We start from the raw sequence: 20,477 nt of genomic DNA, 5'->3' as shown, positions 1-20,477 counted from the left end.
TCTGTCGTGTTAAGCCACCAGGCGTGTTACGGCAGCCCCAGGAAACTGACATAGAAAGCCAGTCTCCTCCAACAGCGTGGGAGCAAGTGCAAGGGGCACTGAGCGGCCTCCTGGTCCACCCGCGGTGCCCCACTAACCTTGCCGAGCCACTGTCCTGGTGACGCAGAGCCCACCGGGAGCCCTTCCACCACCCCACCTCTCCTTTTGCCTAGAAGATTCCGACTAAATCTTTCCTGCAGCTTCTCTCCCACAGGCTAAGACACCTGCCTTCTAGAATTTTTCTCCTCAGGCTCAATTTCCTAATTTCAGCACAACCACCACGAAGATGAGGCAGAAAGATCCATTTCTGCTCCCTGCTCTCCAGTCCCCTCCTCAGTCCCCGTAGGGACAGCCTGTGTTCTGCACCATGTAGGGCAAAAACTCACTCCCACCCTGGGACACACGGGAGGCAGCTGGCCCAGAACCCGGAGGCCATCTGCTGTTGCCACGCACCCCGCTTCTCTGGCAGACAAGGCCCCCCACCCCCAGTGCACAGACCTTGGAATCTGTCAGAGAACGTTAGGTTCTGGATGGAGCTTGGACAGGCCAGAGCCCGGCTGCTCAATTAGACAAATGAAGAGAGGTTCAGAGAAGGGAAGTGACTTGCCCAAGTCACACACGGTGACCAGGGAAGCCTTCTCAGGTAAGAGGCTGTGGCACCCAGCTCAGCGCCAGCTATGCCCTATCTTCCTGTCTAGGTCATAGCACGTGCAGCCCTCACCCTCTTCCTTCATCTTCCCGCGCCAAAGAAAAGAAAAAGAAATGTGGCTGGGGGAAGAAGAAGAGGAGAGGGAAAAAGGAATATTCTCATTCCACATTTTCCTCTCCTGTCTTCAGAGACGGAAGCCTGTGCTAAAGACGCTGTACATTTAAGGGAGCAGACAGGAGACACGGACTGGTCTCCAGTGCTTAGTTAATTTCAATTAGTGATTTACACTCCTTTAGGCTTCTGGGATTTGTGTCTGCAGGACCTTCGGGGAGAGGTCGGCTTCCTTTCCCGGCAGCTGTGTGCTGGAGAAGGCCTCCGGGTTAGGCAGCTGGGCCGTGCAACTCTGCTTCTCCCTGCTCCGCAGCCCCAGGCCCCGCTGCTGCTGTGGCCTGTTTAACGAGCTGTCAGAGGCGGCTGCAGTCCCATGTGCCTTCCTGTGTTGACTCCAAAGGCTATTTTAAGCAGGGAAGATGGTGGGAAACAGGAAGTGTCCCAACTACTAGAAGTTCTGCATCCTTCAAGGAGAGGGGCTGGGAACCAGATGTCCCCCGTGGGCGGCAGGAAACAGGGGGTGCAGGGTCACTTTAGGTGTCCCGGCTTGGCGGGCTCAGGGCAGGACCGGGAGTGACACAGGGAGAATATGGGTAGCTGGGGCTCATCCAGGGCTGCCTGAACCAGGCTAAATCTACCTCGACTGACGGGCGCCCCAGGGCCACTCTGCACTCAGTCAGCTGTGAGGTTTGCCCCAGGAGCTGCAGATCAGCTGAAGCCTTGACTTTGCGTCTAGATGATGAGCTCTCTAAGTAGAGGCACAGATGCCCAGTCTGGGTGATGGGTAAACAAGGCACTGCACAAACCTGCACAGGCCTCAGTGAAGCCAGGTGTAAAGAAACAGCCCCGGTGAGAACGCCCAGCCCCCAGCCTTGGCCATGCCACACCTGGCCGCCAGGTCTATGACGAGTGATGTGGGACCATGGGGGCGGCAAAAGGTGTGGAGGTGCAGGCTTGGGAGGCAGGTCTTCAGGGGTATGCTAAATCACCACAAACCTCAAGATACAGACACGTGATAATGACAGCTCCACTTACGCTTCAGGAGCATTGGTTTGGGGGCGGCCTGGGCTGGGACTGGCAGCCTGGCTCTGCCGTGTACTGACTGTATGACACCAAACAAACGGCAGAGCCTCTGTAAGCCTCACTGTGTCAGATAGGGATAATAATAGCCACTTTACCAGGTGGCTGTGAGGATTAAATGAGATAGTACTTAGCTCAGAGCCTGGCACACAGCATGTGCTCAACAAGTGGCAGTGGCTACGATAGGGGTGAGAGTCCTGACAGCAATACCATTCACTGTTGTTGGCATTTCCATCATCATCGCCCGCATCTGCAGGCACATCCTCATCATAGCACCCACGACCATGCTCACTTATTCTGAGGACACCCTCCAGCTCCTGTTATTCAGATAAGGAAACTGAGGCCAGAGGTCAGTGATTCACCCAAGGTTGTCTGTCGAGGGAATGTCAGAACAGAGATGGGGACAGGGACCCTAACTCTTGGATTTAACCTGTCAGCAGGAGAGATGGAAGTGGAAGAGGAGAGGCCCACCTGGCATGGAGTACTTGGAGAAGTCGGGCAGAGTGTGGGAGAAGGAGACAGTGCTACCCCCGCTGGGACTGGACATGCCACTGGCGACAGGCGAGGACACCTTCCCGTTGATAGTGGCGTAGTTGGGGAGGCTGCCCGCTCGGTCTCCCACGGACATCCTCCGCTTCTCTGGCAAGGCCGGCGTTGGGCTCCCTTGCCGGAAGGCTGCGGAGTCTGGCGACGGGGAGGTGGCCGGGCTGCTCAGGCCAGGGTAGTAGGCCGGGGAGACGGGGAAGGAGGGCGTGGAAGGAGCCTGGTAGCCGGAGGCACTGCTCTGCCGGGACAGTGTGGGTCTCCGGTCCTCGGGGGTGGTGTAGCCACCGTAAGCCACGTGCCGGTCCAAGCTGGGGCTGCCAGGAACCACAGATCCAGACCCTCCCAGGTGACGGCCCAGGCTGGGGCTTCCAGGACTGGCTATTGCGTTGCCATGGAGACCGGAGGCCAGGTTGCCTTGGTGGGCCCCAGGGTGCCGGCCCAGGCTGGGACTCCCCGGAGTGGTGGCCACACTGCCGTGGAGGCTGGAAACCTGGTGGGCCCCCGCTGGGTGCCGGCCTAGGCTGGGGCTCCCCGGAGTGGTCACTGTGCTGCTCTGGGGGCTGGAGACCATGTTACCATGGAAACCAGTGCCTGGAGGACCCATCACCTGGCGGTGGCTCAAACTGGGACTGCTGGGGGCAGCCATGCTAGGGTTGATGGCCCGCCGGCCGAAGCCGGGACTCGGGGGAGTGTTGGTGCCCACTGTCCTGTGGCGTGCCTGAGGGCTCCCAGGCACCGCGTGGACGCCAGCCACACTGAACTGAGACCGGGCCTGGCTTTCCGGAGAGGAGCTGAATTGCTGCAGTGAGTAGTCGGGGCTGCTGTAGCTGCTGCCCACCGTCGGGAGAGGAGAAGAGCTCTGGTAGCTTCTCTGGGCTGAAGGGCTGGGCTGCCCCAGGCTGCCGGCGCGGAAGCCAGACTCCAACAGAGGCTGCGTGGGCGTCCGGGGACCCTGGTCGCTGCTCTCCCCGGATGGGAAGCTCCCCACTGAAGTGCTAGGGAGAGAGGGCAGGCGGAACATCAGATGGCATGTGGTGAAGGGGGCATTCTCAGGGGCACTCAGCTCTCCCTCCAACCACTAATAACAGCAAGAATAGCTCCCCTGGCAGTGCGGCAGAATGGCAGGGCTTCTGTACGTTGCCTTATGGAACCATCAGAAGACAAAACTGAGGCTCAGAAAGGTTAGGCAGTAGGCTCAGGACCACACAGCTCATAAAAGACCAGAGTTTCAACTCAGCCGCGTGTGATTCCAAAGCCCACACTTTCTCCACTGCACCATGCTGACTCCAGTCCCGTACATCAAAGCAAAGAGATCTCTCCTATCCAAACTGAAAGTGGCTGTCCTTTGGTAGCCTTCAGCAGCACAGAAACTCTGGAGTTTCCCGCTCCTGCTCCCACTGGGGGTAGCCCTGCCTTGACTCAGTTTCCTCAGGTGTGATATCATCACCCTTAAACATTGAGAGTGCTAAAATTGGGCTTTCACTCCTGGGTGGCTCCAAAAATGCAAAGACAAGGAATCATGGAGGTGAGGGGGAAATTTCAAATAAGACGATTTCAGTTCACTATAAGGTCTGGTCTCCAGCCATTGGATCTGGCCACCAATGGAGCAAGCTGCCTTTCATGGTAATGAGACTCCCGTCATTAGGAGCATTTAAGCATAGGCTGACAGATCTATTGGCCTGAATGTTGTGGAAGGAATTTCCTCTGCTGGGAGGTTAGATTAGATGAGCTCAGAGATCACTCCTAATTCTAAGACTCCGACAAAATTCAGTTAAGAGAAGACTATTTCTCAGGTAACAGCCACAATCAAAGGTTCCCCTGTAAAGTTAAGTCCAAGTCCATAGGAAGTGACAGATGGGAGTGTGGCAGTACAATGCAATGGCCAGTGAGTTGGGAAATCCGGATTCTGCTTCTTAATGTTTTCCCATGTGGAAAATTAGGGGGCTGGGTTAGATGACCCTGACTCCTTCCAGGCCCAAATGTCAATCCATCTATGATAGGGCAGGAGACCCAAAGGTTGACAGTGGCCTTGTGTAAACCAGCAGCTGCAGGGAGGTGGCAGGCAGGCTGTGCACCAGGCGCCTCCGGGGACGGAGTCTTCACATAGCCAATGGGCCCAACCTGGAGCTGCAGGCTGAAGTTTCGCATCGGCTGCACCAGGTTGGATACATCGGGGTTCCCTGGGTGACATGAGGTTTTGGTGGGGCTGTGCTCTTGGGCCAGGCAAGAGCCACGGGCAGGGAGAAGGTCAGAGGGGGCCAGAGCAGAAGCCTACCCCCTGATTCAGAATAAACTGGATTCTGAGGAAGGGGAGACAGAGCCAGGATGAGCAGAGCTATCACCCCACTGTCACCTGGGGGGGTGTCAATGCTGCGCCCATGGGGCCTGGCTGGGGACTTTGCAGGCCCTGTGACATCCCAGGCTGTGGGGGATGGTCCAGGCAGAGTCTTCCCTCCTAGGGGCTAGCGGGTCCTCCTCCCCTGCCTGGCACTCAATGCCTTGCCAGAGCCAATCTCAACCTCCCTCTCCTATGTCGTCTTCCCCTCCCCATGTCACAAAGCCTTCACCCCCACTGCCCCAATTATGGGGTCCTCCTCCCTCTGAGCCTATCAGCAGGGACTATCTGCCCAACTCTGGGCCTTCCTCTCTGTCCAACGCACTCGGACAGACGGACGCCAGCTGCCCACCCACCAAGGCACCCCTCACTGGGAGGCTGCGTGTCCTCAGCCCCGCACTCCCAACACAGCCACACCCCAGCCCTCTGTCCCTGCTGGGCCGTCCTTCCGGAATGCCCTCTCAACATCCCACCTGTCCTTCTGGACCCCCTACAAATCCCTCCAGCCCTCCAAATCCCCTCTGCATCCATAGCCAGAAATAATGGCCCTTGCTCTGAGCTCCAAGCCCTTCACTTATGGGTGAACTTTGGGCACATATGACTCTCATCGTGTGGCGGGCGGGGGCCGCAGCCCAGGCCTGGGGCCCAGGGTAGAGACGTGGGCTCCGGAACCGCACGCCTCCGTCTGAACCCTGCTACTGCTAGTGGTGAGAAAGCTGTGTCACCTCTGTGCCTCAGTTTCCTCTTCTGAAAAGTGGGAACGACAATAGTGCTCATCTCCTAGCATTGCTGCAAGGATTGAGTGACTGTATGAAGCACTTAGCAAAGTGCCTGGCGGCCCAGAAGTGCCCACTTATGTACTCGTCATTACTATCGGTAGATTTTCAATTTGGGAGGAGTCTGCCACATTCACCTTGGTACCACTCATTCCTTCCTGCATAGTTTTGGGTGGTGGAATTGAAAGCATCCTGGGAATTATGCTCACTCATCCCGGGCTCCCCACACACGATGCAGCACTCAGAGGATGCCCTCTCAACATGCCTTGATGGAGCGGTTTGCAGGGTGCGGCAATCGGCATGTGATTTCTGCCCACCCACACCCTCAGCAGAGCCAAGAGGCTTCACCCACCCCATCCCAGCCCTGGATTCTCACCCCCTGCCCGCTGCCCCCTCCTGGCTTACCTGTCAGCGCTGAGGATGGGGCTGCTGGTGGACAGGGGGCTGGGGGAGACGAAGGAGCCACCCAGGGTCCCGTTCCTCAGGGGTGTCTCGTGGCCATAGGCCTGGGCAGCTGGTGCACTGAAGCTCTTGGGCTCAGGGTCCTGAGCTCGGGGTCCAGACACCGCTGTCCGCGCCACAGACTCGACATAGCTCCGGGGCTCTGGAAGGGGCAAGGGCACGGAGACTCTGAGCACAGGTGCGCAGGGGTGCGGTGCGACGCCTCCCGACCTGCCCGGGGAACACCGTCCAGCTGGGGAAGGAGCACAGGAACGGTCCCCAGAGGACTCAGAGAGCTCCTTCCTGGGGCTCCCGCCTCCGGTACCCACCGTGCCCCACAGCAACTTGTAACCAGGGCCTTGCTCAGAGGGGCTTCCTCAAAACGGACCCCAGGCTCTGCCTCTGAACAGGGCCTTGGGGGAATCTTCCCTCCAAGAACGAGGCTGTCTGTCCACAGGTGCATCCCCTTTAGCTGTTCCCTTCCTTCGATGACCACACTGTGCGACCCCCAGGCCCTTCTAGGTTCCCCAGGCACTTGCTCAAGGCTGGCGCTTGACAGTGGGCCCAGAGCTCCGGCCCCACCTTGCCCATATCTCAGGTTGGCACCAGGGTTCACACGGGCCCAGAATCCAGAGACGGGCTTGTGCACCTGGCAACAGGCCTGTGTGGTGAGTCACAGCCAGCAGGGCCACCTCGCACTCTCTGGCCCCTTCAATGCCAAGACACACCCACCCACCTCTGCCAGACACACTCGGCATCCCCCGGAGACCCACGGCAGGGGACACGTCCCTATGCAGAGCCAGACGTTCCATCACCCACCTCCGGCGTTTCCGTAGCACTGAGCAGGCCACAGACAACCTTTGCACCCATCACCCCACCTGGTGTCCAGAACAGCCTGGTGGGGTGGGGCAAGTGCCAGAAAGGCCATCTTACAGATGAGGACATGGAGGCCCAGAGGCTCGGCCAGGACTCAGAGTGCCCGACTGCCCCACGGCCGCTGAGGCCGGCCCCAAACTAACTCTGTATTAAACAGGAAGCGGCTGCAGGGCACTTGACTGGAGAGAGATGACATTCCTGCCACCGCCAAACCTGGCACTGTCCCTGTCTCATCCAGCAGGGCCCAGAGTCCGTGCAGCCCTGGGGAGGAGGCTGCGACTGTGAGGGTCGCTGAGGTGGAGAAGAGCCCCCTCCTCCAGGCCCCTCAGGGTGAGAGGCCCAGGGTCTAGCCAGCTAGAAGGAAACCTCCCTCCCCTTACCCCAAAGAAAAGCTTAATTTGGAAGCTGCCTAGTCACGGGCCCTCACTGCATAGAAACACAGCGTCCTGGGTGTGGCCCTCTGAGGTGGCCCCCAGGCCTGACATACTACACCCGGGTCCAGAGGCCACCCTGGGTGCCGGGAGAGGACAGTCCTTCAGCCCAGGGCCCTTTAAGGAGCAGGTCCTGGGGGCTGTGGTGGGGTCTGTGTACAGCTCCAGCCAGAGCCCGCCAGTCTCCAACCAACAGCAGCGACCATGGATGGGGTTGGGGCAGAACTTCTGCGAAGGGGCAGGTATGGGACAGTCGGTTCCGGGGACAGGGTGATGTAGAAACAGCCACCTCAGCACCCAAAGCTGGAGTCCCCGTGGGAAGAGTCACCAAGGCCTTCTCGGAAGGAAGCCTCCCTCCACCAGCCCAGGCCACCACCCACCTCGCAGAAGCCCCAGGCCAAATCCACATCAAAGGCTCGGCTTCTGCGCCATCCGTGCACAAGGACCTGCTGCCACTAGAAGACGATGTGGAGATCCTCTGACAATGCCTTATAAAGACCTAATAGTAAATATCTTAGGCTTGGTGGGTCAGACTGTCTCTGTCACAACTACACAACTCTGCCATCGTGGTACGAAAGCACACAGACGACAGGTCAGTGAATGGGCAAGGCTGGGTTGCAACAAAACTTTCTTTACAAAAATAGGAGGTGGGGGGGCGGGATTTGGCCAGCTGCCATAGCTTTCTCATCCCTGATCTAACCTGTCTCCTCAGCCCAGAGAGGTGGAGCAATGTGCTCCAGGACACACAGCAGTCAGTGGCTGTGGACACCAGTACCGCAGTCTCCAGACTCACAGTGCCGGCTCTGGGTGGCCTAGAGGGGGCCCACAGCCGCATGGGACACCCAGAGCCAGCTCTACCTGGTGCTCCAGCCCATCAGCCAAAGAAGAGCCAGTTCCATATGGCTATTAGTAATGATAAAAAGGACAAACAATTATACGAGGAGAGTAGGCTTTGGGGTTGTAAGTACCCTGCCCAGGCCACAGCTAGCAAGCGGCAGAGGGGGCCTAGGAACCCAGACAGTCTGGCCCAGACCCGCCCTTGGCCACGCACAGATGACATCTGAGGATCAGGGAACCGAGAGCTTCAGCCTGTGTCTTTAGTCTTGGGGAACCGGCTCCTTGCCCTGGGGTGGGACCCCAGCTTGGGAGAACGGACCATGAGAGGGTGCCTCACTCACAGACTTGCAAACGACACCGCAGGCCAGAGGCCACTCATGCCTCTCATTCCCTGGAGGTCAAGGTGAAACCTACATGGATGACACTGGGAAGGTCTGTGTCCCCTCTCCTACCCACGGACGTCCTGCTGATCCGCTCTCTACCCTGATCTACATCCCTGAGGGTCAACTGTCACCCACTGCGTCACCCAGTACCCCTTGCTGGGTAGCTCCGGATAGCTTTTGCCTTTGGGACTGGCAGGAGGTGAGAGGGAAGGAGGAGAGAAGGTCAAGGTTTACCTCTCACCCCTGCCCCTCTAGCCACAGCTCATAGCCACCCCCCCCCTCCAGCTCTCTCCTGGTTCCTTTAGGCCTGGTGGCAGGTGGGTCCCCACTCTGCCAGGAGCACACAGGTGTGTCACAATCCCTCACTGGTCTGTCTAGACCTTTTAATAATCCTTTTAATAATCTCTTTGGTTGCCCCACTGGAATGAACCACCAGTTTTCCAGCAGAACCCTGACTCATACATTGGCTAAGCAGCTTGTGTTACCCTATCCTCAACCCCTTTAAAAAAGTATCCCTTCTAGCAACAGTAAAACTGAGACAAGGTGGGCCACAACACCCCATCCCACAGTCAGGACACAGCCAAGCCTGGGACCTGACTCCCACCTTGCCTAATTGCCATTAGTCAAGGCTGGGTGCCACTAACTGTTCCCGCCTAAACACGGTGACCTGAGCCGAAGCCCCGGGGCCTGAGCGTAAGTTTGCACAGAAGGCGGAAGGGACAGTATATGAGAAACCCTGAGACGGCTATAGGAGGGCCAAGGTCTAATGGCAGCAGTCCCATTGGCCCCTTCCCAACACCCTTCAGCTCCTAAACCACAGAATACCAGAGGAGTTCTCAAAGGACTCGGAGTCTGAACTTGGGGGGACAGGACCGCTTACCCAGAGAGAAGCAGCAGCATCCATTCCCACCACGATGTCAGGAAGCGCCCTTGCATGCCGGGTGGCCAGCCTAGCCAAACCACTCAGACCCAGCCACCTGGCCCTGCCCTCACCTGGACCCCCACTTCCTTCCTCCCCTCCCACTGCATCCTCTTCCTCCGTCAGGTGGTCTGCCTGGCCCTCCAGTCCCAGATCAGCTAGAAATGAGGGAAGACCTTCCGTCCAATCTCCGCTCCTCAGGACCCAGAGCAGTCAGGACCTTCGGGACATTGTTTGATTTCCTGTGTTGCTCTCCAGACATTGGTTCTCGCAAGTTTTCAGACTCAGATTTTCAGAAAATGCTTCCTTTTCTGTCTGCTCCTTGGCTTTTTCTCTCCTCTGTACCTCAAGGCAATATACTTCTACTTGCAGGCCGCCTCCCGCTTCTCTCCCTTACTAGAGCCTTTCTGGGACTCAGTTTTCTCATCTGTAAAGTGGGAATGAGACAACCCACCTGCCCAGCTAGGATCGAGTGAGAAGAGACGGGAAAGTTCCTCCTATTAGTAATTCGTTCTTGCTATTCCCAGCCCGTGTTTAGAACCAGCCCCACTGTTGCTGGCCAGCTCCTGCTATGCCCGTTCCTGCCCCTCCATACGTTGCTGGCACCCTCTCTCCCGCTGTTTTCCTCCTCTCCTCCAATCCCGGTGCAGCTGCACCCAGAGGCAATGGGAGTCAGGAAGGGCAGGAGGGTGGGGTCAGGGAGGGTGCTTCATGGAGAACATTCCAGGAGCCCAAACCCGTGCCAAGTGGCTATTGGCGGCTGAGAGCAGCTGCAGCACAAGGGTGACTTGGCCCCGGCAGGCTGCGAGCCTCCTCCAGCCCCGTGCACGGTCAGCTCTTCGTCCACACCCTTTTTCTGCCCCCCAGGAAAGGCTCTTGGCCTGCAGAGAAGGGGACCGCCCACCCTAAGTAAAAGGGAGACGTGGGCTGGGGAGAAGAGACACTACGGTAACCCCCGGGTACCAGATCCAGGAGCTCGACAGTCAGAGTTTCAACCCTTTCAGACTGGACCACACCCCCCTCCTCTGACACCCTGTTTCTGCCCCGCTCAGCGCTTCTAACTAACACTGAAATGTCTGCTAGCATTTCCTTCCTCCCCACCCGCCTCACACATGTACCTCCCCAGAGTCTGGCATAGTGCCTGGCACACAGTAGGTGCACAAAATGTTTCCTGAAGCAATGAAGCAATGAGTAAAAGAATGGATGAATGTAAAGTATTTAGCACAGTGGCTTAGACAGAGCAGCCTTCCCTCCACCCCCAGTTTTTCTTTCCCCCCAGCTGAATAATCCTGACTCAGGTCACTTGTCCTCACAGACCTTTTTCTGTATTTCCCATCAAAGTGTCGGCAGGGAAGTCGAGCACAGACTCAGAGGGTCAGCAAAGAATGCGCTTTAGCCTGACCCGGGAGGGACACATGAGTCAGGAAACATGGAACTGGTGCCCACAGCCTTGGTCCCTGCTCAGCCCCCGACCCCATCACCAGGCCACGGGCAGTGATTCCAACTCCATTCTGCCTCCCACGCTGGAATCCCAGGGCACGGTGCCTGGAGGCAGGAGAAGGGCTTTGAAACAGCCACTTGACTAAGAGACAAGAGCCCAGTAACTCCAGTCTGGCTCCCTTGCCTCCCAAGTGTGACCTTGGGCAGACACCCCACCCCCACCCACAACGCTGGCCTCAGCTCCACATCTGCGACAAAGATGGGTGTGGCTGAGTTGATCCCTAAGAACCTTCCCCTCCAAACTCAGTGGCTCCAGCTGGAGGACTTGGGGCCCTGTAAGCTAAGAGCCATTCCTGAGGCCAGACTGGCAGATCTCAGCTCAGTTCGATCCATGCCCGCACCTCTGAAGTCACCCCAAAGTGGGAGACAATCACCAGGGCGCCTCAGCCTGCGGGATACTCTACCGCTTGGACCTTCCCACTGGACAGTGTTCAAGATCCCCCCAGGCTATTTAAGTCAGCCAGCCTGGAGGAGAGCTGAGAGCCTACTGCACGGTCTGGCGTGGGAAGCACAGGAACGTGGCTCCAGGCTCCCGTCTACTCTAGACTCCCCGCTCCCAGTCCCACTGCCAGGTGGGTCGGGAACCAGCAGTTGGCTTCAAGCCTGGGAGAAAGCCCCTTCCCGGCATGAGGCTGCAGAGGAGCAAGGAGGGCGGTTCCCAGCAGAGGGAGCATGCTGTGACCCACCCGTCCTGGGGGCTGCTGCTGGGAATTGTCTTGTTCTGAAACCCCCAAGTGGCCTGATGTGGCTGCCCGAACTCTGGCTGGGTAGAAGCAGCCCGAGCCTTCTGGGAAGCCCCAATCATCTGACCTGGGTGACGTCAGATTTAGAGAGGCACAGGCTGTGCCCACTTTGGGGGTTGGAAGATCAAGGTGCTGAGTGCAAAGGAAACTGAGACGTGGGCCTAAGAAAGCCAGTCTTTAAAGAAACCAGAACACCTAACACAGAACACCTCAGCTCCCACTTCGTCTACCCCTCCTGGTGGAGATGGGGACACTGGTGCCCAGAGCCATACACTGGCCTGCTACCCAGGCTGCACCCCTCTGTCTCACCTGCTGCCCCGAGTCCTCAATCGAGCTCTGTTCCTCGTGTGTTTAAGGCCTTCCACCTGATGTCACCTCCTCTCTGCCTCCCCGGTGCCCAATGCTGGGCTCATCTAAACCACGGGTTAAGCTGGGATCCACAGACAGGCCAACTCTTTGCAACTGTTTTTCAAAATTACGTGCATGGGTGTCCTGCTGCATTTTTGTAGGGAGCGAGTCCATACGTTTCCTGAAATCCCCACTTTGTGTCCAACATCCCGGAAAGACAGATGTGGTACTTTCTGTGTTAGATAAAGCCAGGCAGGGGCTTCAAGAGGGCAAATCGTGGCTCCAAGATGGGGGCTCTTAGACCCAGGGGCGACTGTCCCCCCAGGGACACTGGCAATGGTGGAGGCATTTTCAGTTGTCACGACTGGTTCAGTATAACTGCCATCTAGCAGGTGGAAGCCAGGGACACTGCCAGACATCCTGCGGCACACAGAGTTACTCAGGCCAAAGTGCTGAGGTTGAGAATCCCTACTCCAAGATACGCCTGTGGCGCACACCCCGGGAAAGGGAAGGGGAGCCCCTCCCTGTCTACCTCTGTGGGTGGCGGCACCCCAGGCAGGCAGGCACAGATGGTGCCGGGAGAGGGAGCAGCAGGAGGGGCGTTTCTGCCCACAAGGTAGTGCTGCACTAGCGCCTGGACGCTGGCTGTGCCTAAACCAGTGCCCAGCGGCTACCGGCTCCCTGCCCAGGACTCAGGCCGTGCCCAGGGTGCTGTCTCAGCGCCAGGGGTTGGGGACAGGAAGTCTGTGTGCCTGGTCACCTGAGACCCAGTGAGGAAACAGGGTGGCCCGAGCCAGCCTTTTCAAGCTCCACGTGAAAAGCCGTGCCCTGACCCAGACCGCGGAAGCAGCACATGACAGCTGGCACTTACCTTCGGGAGGCTGGACCGCCACCTTCCCCTCGTCCTCCGCTGAGGGAAGGCGAGAAGAGAGGTGGGAGAGGAGAGGCAGGAAAGAGGAAGGTGTTGAAGGTGAGAGGAAGAGCAGAGGAAAGAGAGAGAGAGGTTGATTAACAGGGATTATTCTTGAGAAAGAGAATTTGCTGAGAAAAGGGAGGCGGCAAAGCCGGGGTGACGCTGGGCTGAGCTGGGCTCTCCACAGAGGAGCCCACGTGCAGGGCCGAGGTCCAGCGTGCCCAGGTGAGACCCAGGCTCCCTGGAGCCCGACCCTCTCCCAGCCCTGCGCCCAGGGCTCACGTGGGCCGAGCCTCAGGCAGGCGTGTGCTGGCTGGTGAGAGGCAGCCCCCAAGCCCCTCAACCAACTCTCGAGTGACTCAGTGTCCCTGGCCATGCCGACACTCCAGGTGGGAGGCTGTGTCCCGCAGTGTGTCTTTGTGGGTCACAGTGCATGCCATTGCCTGCCTACCTGGCTGGATCACTCTTCTGGTGACTAAAGAAAAAAAGTGAAATTGACCCCAAAGTCCCCACTCAGCCCTAAAACCAGCCTAGGGAGCAACTTTCTGGGTTCAGCCAGCTCCAACCTGCAGCTAAGGGCTCAGGGACTCCCTCTGTCTTCCCCCGCCACCCCATCGGAAGGAGGAGTAGGAGTTGTGAGCCTGGGTGGTGTCCACCGGGAGGAGCACAAGGCCCTGCCCTCCACTTCATAACCAGGACCGTGTGTGGCCGCAGGGAGGCTGAGCAGCAGCGGTGCCCCAGTCCTCCTCCTGCCCCAGCCCCCAGAGCTGGGGCTCCTGTCCTCGGCAGCAGAGCAAGATGCCGCCATGTGCACAGGTGCAGGAGAGGCAGGTCCTTCCGCAGGCAAGAGGGCCGGGAGGCGTAGACAGTGGTGGCTGCTGCCCGGTCACGGGTTTCTCAGGCAGTGTTTGCTGGGCCCAAACAGGCAGACCAGAGAACTCCTGAATGCCAGGGGCCTGGGCTCTGATGTCACATGGACGCTCAGGGCAGAGCCAGCTGGGCTGCAAGCAGGACCCTGGCGTGGAGCAGCAGGGGCATGCACATGTGTGTACGTGTGTGTGCACACATGTGTGTGTACACAAGGGCCTGACACCAGGGATGTGGGGCACCAGGCTTCTAGCAGAGACCTGACTGATCCAAGGACACTGAGCCAGGCCTCCACGTCTCTGAGTCAGAGGAGGCTGGGAGAGGCGCAGACCCCACCAATCAAAGGAAAGGAGGGCTGCAAAGGCTGTCACCCCCAACCACTACACAGGGAGCCCCCACCCGGGCCTGAGCTCCTATGGGCACAAAGCCCCCTGCTGACCAGACCCCAAGGCCCCGGCCCCTGCCCAGGACCACCTCCCTCCAGCCAGTCACTCACCGCCTGTGGGGTGCAGCAGGATGTCCGCTGGATTGTGGGGTTTCAGGCCCAGAGCAGACAGGGGTGTCTTGGCCAGACCCGGCGGGGATCGTACTGTGTCAGAAAGAATAGGGGAGACACAGGGAGTGAGAGGCAGGCTGGGGCAGGAGGGCCAGACACGCCATGCGAGGGCACGGGTTGGCGAGGGCTGGGCAGCAGATGGTGCCAAGCCGCTTTGGCTCCACTGCCCTGTCCTGTCTCCAGGGGCCTCCACGTTCCAGCAGTTTAAAGGAGAAAGGGAAGGAGGCCATGGCGCCCTTGTCCTGGCCCTGGCCTCAGCCTTGAGAGAATCATTTCTGCCCCAGGGCCTTGGTTTCTCCCTACCGTCCCTTTGCATTGCCACGGCATATGATACACACGCAGGTTTCCGAGACCGTCCCTGACTGTCTCCGTCATACTCTTTCTTCCCTCCTCCTGCCCCTTTCCCCAACCCCCAAACACACACATGCACAGAGTCCTTTCAAACCCTGCACTTAATGGACTCAGAAAAGAACAAAAGAAACTGGAGGCTCAGGATGACACACCCTGTGAAGGGCAGAGGCAGGAGACGGAGATCGCGGGCCAGACCGCGCCAACCCTGAGACCTGGGGCCGGCCCTCAGCTCTGTGTGTCCCTTGCAAATCCCAGGAGGAGACAACTCCGTGTGGGGCTCTGTCCCCTCAAACCTCAGTGTTCTGGAAGGAGGAGGAGCCCGCAGTCCTTGGCCAGGAGCACCCATTCCCTGTGCGAAGCCCGGCCCCTCCCAGGCTGCCCATCTGGGTTACAAGTGTCACGTAACACACAAGGTCAGAAAGGGCTGTCGGGCTTTCTCCCATCAGCCAAGCACCTGGCCAGACTCTGAGCTGATCCACACGGTGGCTGCTATGCCTAGTCACGAGCTGTCTTGGTGGCAGCTGCCACGTCTCCCAACACTCCCCCAAGGTGAAGTAGAAAATGAGCTCTGTGTCTCCTGACAGTGATCTCTGGAGCCGGCAGGCTGTGGCCCCTGAGGACACTCCCTGCCTCCCAAGGGCCTCAACAGCCTAACTGTGGCCCTCAGACACCCAGCAACCACCCAGCAGCTCCACACCCCTCCCTGGCCTCTCCTGCTTTTCCCAGAAGACAGTGAGACCTACAGGAAACTAGCAACAACAACAAAATACCCTCTCGATGCAACATACAAAACGCACCTGTGCAGGGGCAGGTGCATAACCACATGCAAGTGGAGCAGGGAGACAGTGCAGGGGTCCAGACGGGTGGCCCACCCCTGCGCTCCGCCCTCTCTCTGTCCTTAGATGTCCAATGGACAAGTACGGCATAGGGACAAATGCGCACAAACATATACCTGCAGGTGCAGGGTAGGTCTAGACCTCCCTCCTTAAACACACACACATATGCACACAGATTCAGTTTCTGCCACCTCCACACCCCCATTTCCTAACACGGTGTCTTGCTCATAGACACCTATCAAGCACTTGTTAATGTTTGTCAAATGAATGGAGAGTTGAACATAATTAATTGTAAAAGAATGTGTCCAGCCTCAGCAGATTCTGTTCATGGAAGCACCGCGGAGCAGCCGCAGCCCGCAGTGTGCTGCCCAGCCAGTGGGTGCAGCAGAGGTGCGGGTGGGCCCGTGAGAGGAGGTGGAGGGGCGAGAGGACGAGAGAGGGCTGGGGTCTCTCCTGGTTTTCTCCCCCACCACCTCCAGCTGCCGAGGTCCTCGCTGCCCCAGTTCCCAGGCAGCCTGTCCCTCCTGAGGCACCAGAGTGGGCGGCACAGAGGCCAAGCCAGCCTTCGGCTTCCTGAGAGAAAAATTCCTCGCATTTCTCCGCCTTCTGTCTTCTCTCCCCAACGCTGTGTATTTATGAAACCTCTAACTTGTCCTTCTCCCCGTAGGGACCCACGGCTGGCCAAGCGGGGAGAGAAGAAGGCACAGCTCAGTTCTCACACAGCGCAGATGGCTTCCCACCCTGACAGAGGTGTCCAACCCTTGGCCGCTGGGACCCGGCAGCGAGTGGGAGCAGGTGTCGGGATGGCGGGGGAAGGCCTGGGAGAGAGGTCTCACCGAGTCACGAGAGGCCGCAGACCAGCTCCCGAGCAGACTGCTCTAGGCTTGTGCTACCTGGCACGGCAGCCAGGCCGCTGCACCGGAGCAGGGCCGGCAGGGCCGCGATGTGCCGTCTGTGCGGGACACACACACGACTTCCAAGACTGACCATGAAAGAGAATGCAGGATAGCTCAACACGTTTTATACTGATTACGTGTTGAAATGATAATATTTTAGGCTGGAGTTAAATAAAACATGAAAATTAATCTCACCAGTCTCTGTACATTTTTAAAAAATTATAAGTCAATATTTTATATTGATTTGTTTGCCCATTGAAATGAGAATATTTTGAATTTAATAAAAATATTATTAAAATTAATTTCACCAGTTCCCTGTTATGTTTCCTAATGCAGCTACCAGGGAATTTTAAATGACGAATGTGCTCATATGATATTTCCTCTGGACAGCGCTGCTGTAGGCAGAGCCGCAGCTTCCACGGGCTGCGGACCAGTCCCAGGGCCGGCCTCCTCGTGCCCAGGGTGGCACCAATACAAGTTCTGCTGGCACATGGGCCAGGTACCATGGCCACATTCCTCTCCAGCACAGGACAGCCAGCTCCCAGGGGGATGCACAGCCAGGCCTGGCTCTCCCCTCCCACCCACCCCTTCTCCCCCAGCCAGCATGACCCTGAGCATCGCCTGTCTCTCCCTCTATGCTGTCCGGGCCTCCCCTGGGGACCCCAAGTCCCCCATGGTTGGTATTTCTCCCTCACTTCATTCCCCACAACCACCTCCTCCAGCTCCTCTTCACGTCTCTCCTCCTGTAAAAGGGACACTGCCCCCACTCCCGGGATCATTCAGGTCTCCTCTTTGGGGGGACATGTCTCTGTCCTTTGGGGATTTGCCTCCCCAGCAAGTGTGCTGGGGGCTACAGACTAAATGCCCCCACCTGGAGGCCAAGGATGGACAAAATGGGGGCTCTGCAGCCCAGGGGTCCTGGGCCTTTCTCTCCTTCTTTCTTCCCTAGCTTGCCTGAAACGGAAGAGGTTCCGGGATGCAGACAGAAATGGGGATCAGAAACAAGGTCAAAGTCAAGTCACAAAGAGTCATGTGAGGATGGGGTCTTTTGAGTGCAGAAGGTAAAAAGACCCTGAACAAGCCCAGGTCCCAGAGTCAGTCAGTCTGGATCACAAGACCTGGCATGCTCAGATGTGTGCGATCAATGCCCGAGAAGAGGGTGGCCACAGGCAATGGAAGAGAAGGGGGTGTGGAATGAGCCACAGGGTGAGAAGCCACAAATCCTGGCCCCACCCCACTTTGTTGGCACACTCCGCCACCCCCAAGCCTGGGCTCTCCCCGAGGCAAGGCCGAGATGAGGGGCTGGGGGACACACGGAAGAGAAGCTAGCAGGGACTCTTACCCCCGCTGGGCGGCGGGCTGCTCGGGGCGGTTCCCTCCATCTCCTCAAAGGCCTCCTTGTAGCTGTGCAGATGGGGCTGCAGGGAACACAAGCGAGGAAAAGGGGGACCTTCAGACAACTCGGGGCAGGAGGACAGCGAGTTAACCAGTCCACAAACCCCGTCTATGGCCTGACTCCCCACTACTGCTCAGGTAAGTGCAGAGGTCAAAGGGAGATCCCGCCCTTTACGGCCCCAGCAACCCCTTGCAGTTGCGAGAGTAGGGCAGTGGCTGTTTGCAAGGCCATGGTCGAGCATGGGCAGCATTCAGGAGCACCTACCTTGGCAATATTCAGAACAGGACCAAAGAGAACGGGGTCTAGGGGCAGGGAACTGGGGTCCTGCCAGAAGGCAGGAGAAGACAGATGTCCAAAAGCCATTTATACGCAGAATGACTCTTTAGCCTGGATTTTATAAGACAGTACACTATCTCATAGGCTGTGACCTGCATCTGAATCTTCCAGGGTACACATTTAAAATGCAGATTCCTGGGTCCTGGTCCAGATCTACCATGCTGGACTCTCTGGAGGTAGATCTGGGAACCTATAGGTTCAACAATTTCACTGATGGCTGTTATGCATACTGAAGTTTGAGACCCACTGCCTGCAACTGCTGAAATGTCTCAGAAATGCAAACACTTTGGCATAAAAATGAAATCTCTCAAGAAAACTCCTATTTGGAAAGGTCTCAAAAACATATTTGTCAGTCTATATGATCTGGTTTAGAGGTTGAAGACTGTGGTCACCTGCATCAGCCCAGATCCTTACCACCCTATTAAGGGACTCTCTTTTGGAATCAAGAAGGGAACTTCGATCTCAGTATTAATGTAAGAACCGGGGGCATGAAGCTATTTAAGGAAGGAAGTGTCCACATGCCGGAGAAGAGACTTGGGTGAGAATGCAGGGAGGGACGAATTACTGACTCTATCGATAGGTCAGTGCCAAGGTGGCCATCAGGTTCCTGGAGATGTAAGGTGGGCTCCCCTACCCTCTGTGGCCCTAGGACACAGCTCACGGACTCACCTCCTTGGGCCGCCCTCCAGGATTGAGGGCGATGGTAAGAGCCAGCTCGGGGGAGACGCACTGGACGGGAGAGCGAACCCCGGGGCTACGGGGGGATGTGGCTTCCGGAGACTGGTTCTCATACTGTCCATCACTGGCAGCCCGTCTCCGGAGAGGGGCTGGGGGTTCTACGGGCTGCTTCTCCCGAGCCTGCACCCCTGGGAGGAATCAGGGCATGGAAGGCAATGAGCATTTGTGCAAGAAATGACCGGTCTAGCCCAATCCTCCCAGAGAAGGCAGCATGTCTTAGCTCAGGGGCCGAGCAGGGCTGGCCTGTCACCGCTCCATCCCCCACCAGTACCTCCCTCCAGCCTTACTGTGCCCAACTCGGCTCACACCCCCAGTTTTCTCTGCAGGGTGGGGGATCTGCTTAGATTGGCTCAGCCTTCAACAGGAATCTACTCCACACAGGGCTGGGACCAAGAGCACAAAGGACTGATACAAGAAACAGATGTCAACTCCTTCCAACCCCGGAGGCGGAGGGCCAGAGCTTCCAGACAAGGCAGGGCGGGGAAGGGAAGAGAGTCTCCAAGGCAACTGCATCAACCAACCAGCAACATCAAGCCCATGGGGAAGAGCTCTTGGAAAGAGCTAAATTGCATCATCTTGCAAATGGTGCTCTCAAGGAGAAAAAAAGAAATGACCAAGTCTTGTTATGGAGTCCCCAGCCCCAGCCGGGCCCTGGGATATTTCTTGTCTTCTCTGGGGTTCCCCAACCTTCATCCAGTGCACCTTTGAAACCTCTTCCAACTCCCCTTATACTGATCCCTTAGCTACCCACCCTCTGCCTTGCCCCACAGACGGCCGAGGATCCCACCCTGCCCCTCCCGGCTAAAGAGCAGGCAAGGAGAAGTCACATGCTCCATCTGCTTTCCTGCACTTCCCACCCCAATCCCATTCCACAGGCCTGGGGGTGCAGTTAACCTCACCCTCCTTCCTTCCCACCCTCTTTTCTCACAGCTGGGCTGAGGCTCGGAATCCACTGCCTCACTGAGCCGGCTCCCAGAATCCTAGCATACTTGCTGCCCAGGTCCCAGAGGCCAAGACCCAGCCAGAAGGGTGGGCTCCAAATCCTGAATATCTTCCGGGAGGAGATTCTCCGCCCTGCCTTCACCAGAGGTCTCAAGTCACATGGGATTGGAGCCCTGAACACACATCTGGGAACACCGTCCCATGGCACACGTGTGAGTGCATGCATGCGTGTACACACACACACACACTGCCAGCACCTAGGGAGGTGCCAGTGCAGCCAAGCAGAAATCACCCTCTTTCAGACTGAGTCATCTTCTACCGTCCACCGTGGGGACTGCCTGCCCCAGGCAGCCCCCAGCACTCCCAGCCTGGCACGGCCACAAAGGCTGCTGTGAACAGCGCCGGCTGGGAAGCCTTCCTACTTGTCATGGACAGCAGGCTGCCGTCTGCCAAGCCCGGGGCCGCCACACACTCACTCACACACGCACAGTCACCCTGAGACACGTCCTCATGCTCTCCTACACTCAGGGGCTCCGGCAGGGCCCCGTCGGGAGAGTAGCAGGACTGGCACTTGCACGTTAAGTGGGTGGTGCTCCGAGTCCCCAGTTTGGGCTCTTTATTACTCAGAGACA

The 20,477-nt window shown here is 57.8% G+C and overlaps 1 protein-coding gene across 5 annotated transcripts in view; it reads right to left on the bottom strand.

Moving 5' to 3' along the window:
* TNS1 (tensin 1) overlaps positions 1-20,477 on the bottom strand; it is a 165,411-nt gene that overhangs the window by 10,738 nt on the left and 134,196 nt on the right. For 3 of the 5 annotated variants that reach the window (XM_045560112.1, XM_045560111.1, XM_045560109.1), the window contains 7 exons: positions 18,835-19,031; positions 17,776-17,851; positions 14,291-14,383; positions 13,379-13,402; positions 12,886-12,924; positions 5,942-6,140; positions 2,351-3,420 (listed from right to left, as the gene is read on the bottom strand). In XM_045560112.1, the coding sequence (XP_045416068.1) occupies positions 2,351-3,420; positions 5,942-6,140; positions 12,886-12,924; positions 13,379-13,402; positions 14,291-14,383; positions 17,776-17,851; positions 18,835-19,031 (1,698 nt within the window). The remainder of the gene's footprint in view (positions 1-2,350; positions 3,421-5,941; positions 6,141-12,885; positions 12,925-13,378; positions 13,403-14,290; positions 14,384-17,775; positions 17,852-18,834; positions 19,032-20,477) is intronic. The other 2 variants (XM_045560110.1, XM_045560114.1) reach the window with 2 other exon arrangements.

Source organism: Lemur catta, chromosome 8, assembly GCF_020740605.2.
Source record: "Lemur catta isolate mLemCat1 chromosome 8, mLemCat1.pri, whole genome shotgun sequence".
In the NCBI taxonomy this organism is placed as follows: Eukaryota; Metazoa; Chordata; class Mammalia; order Primates; family Lemuridae; genus Lemur; species Lemur catta.
Note: the sequence above shows the minus strand (reverse complement) of the source record. Positions and strands in the feature narration are given on the sequence as shown.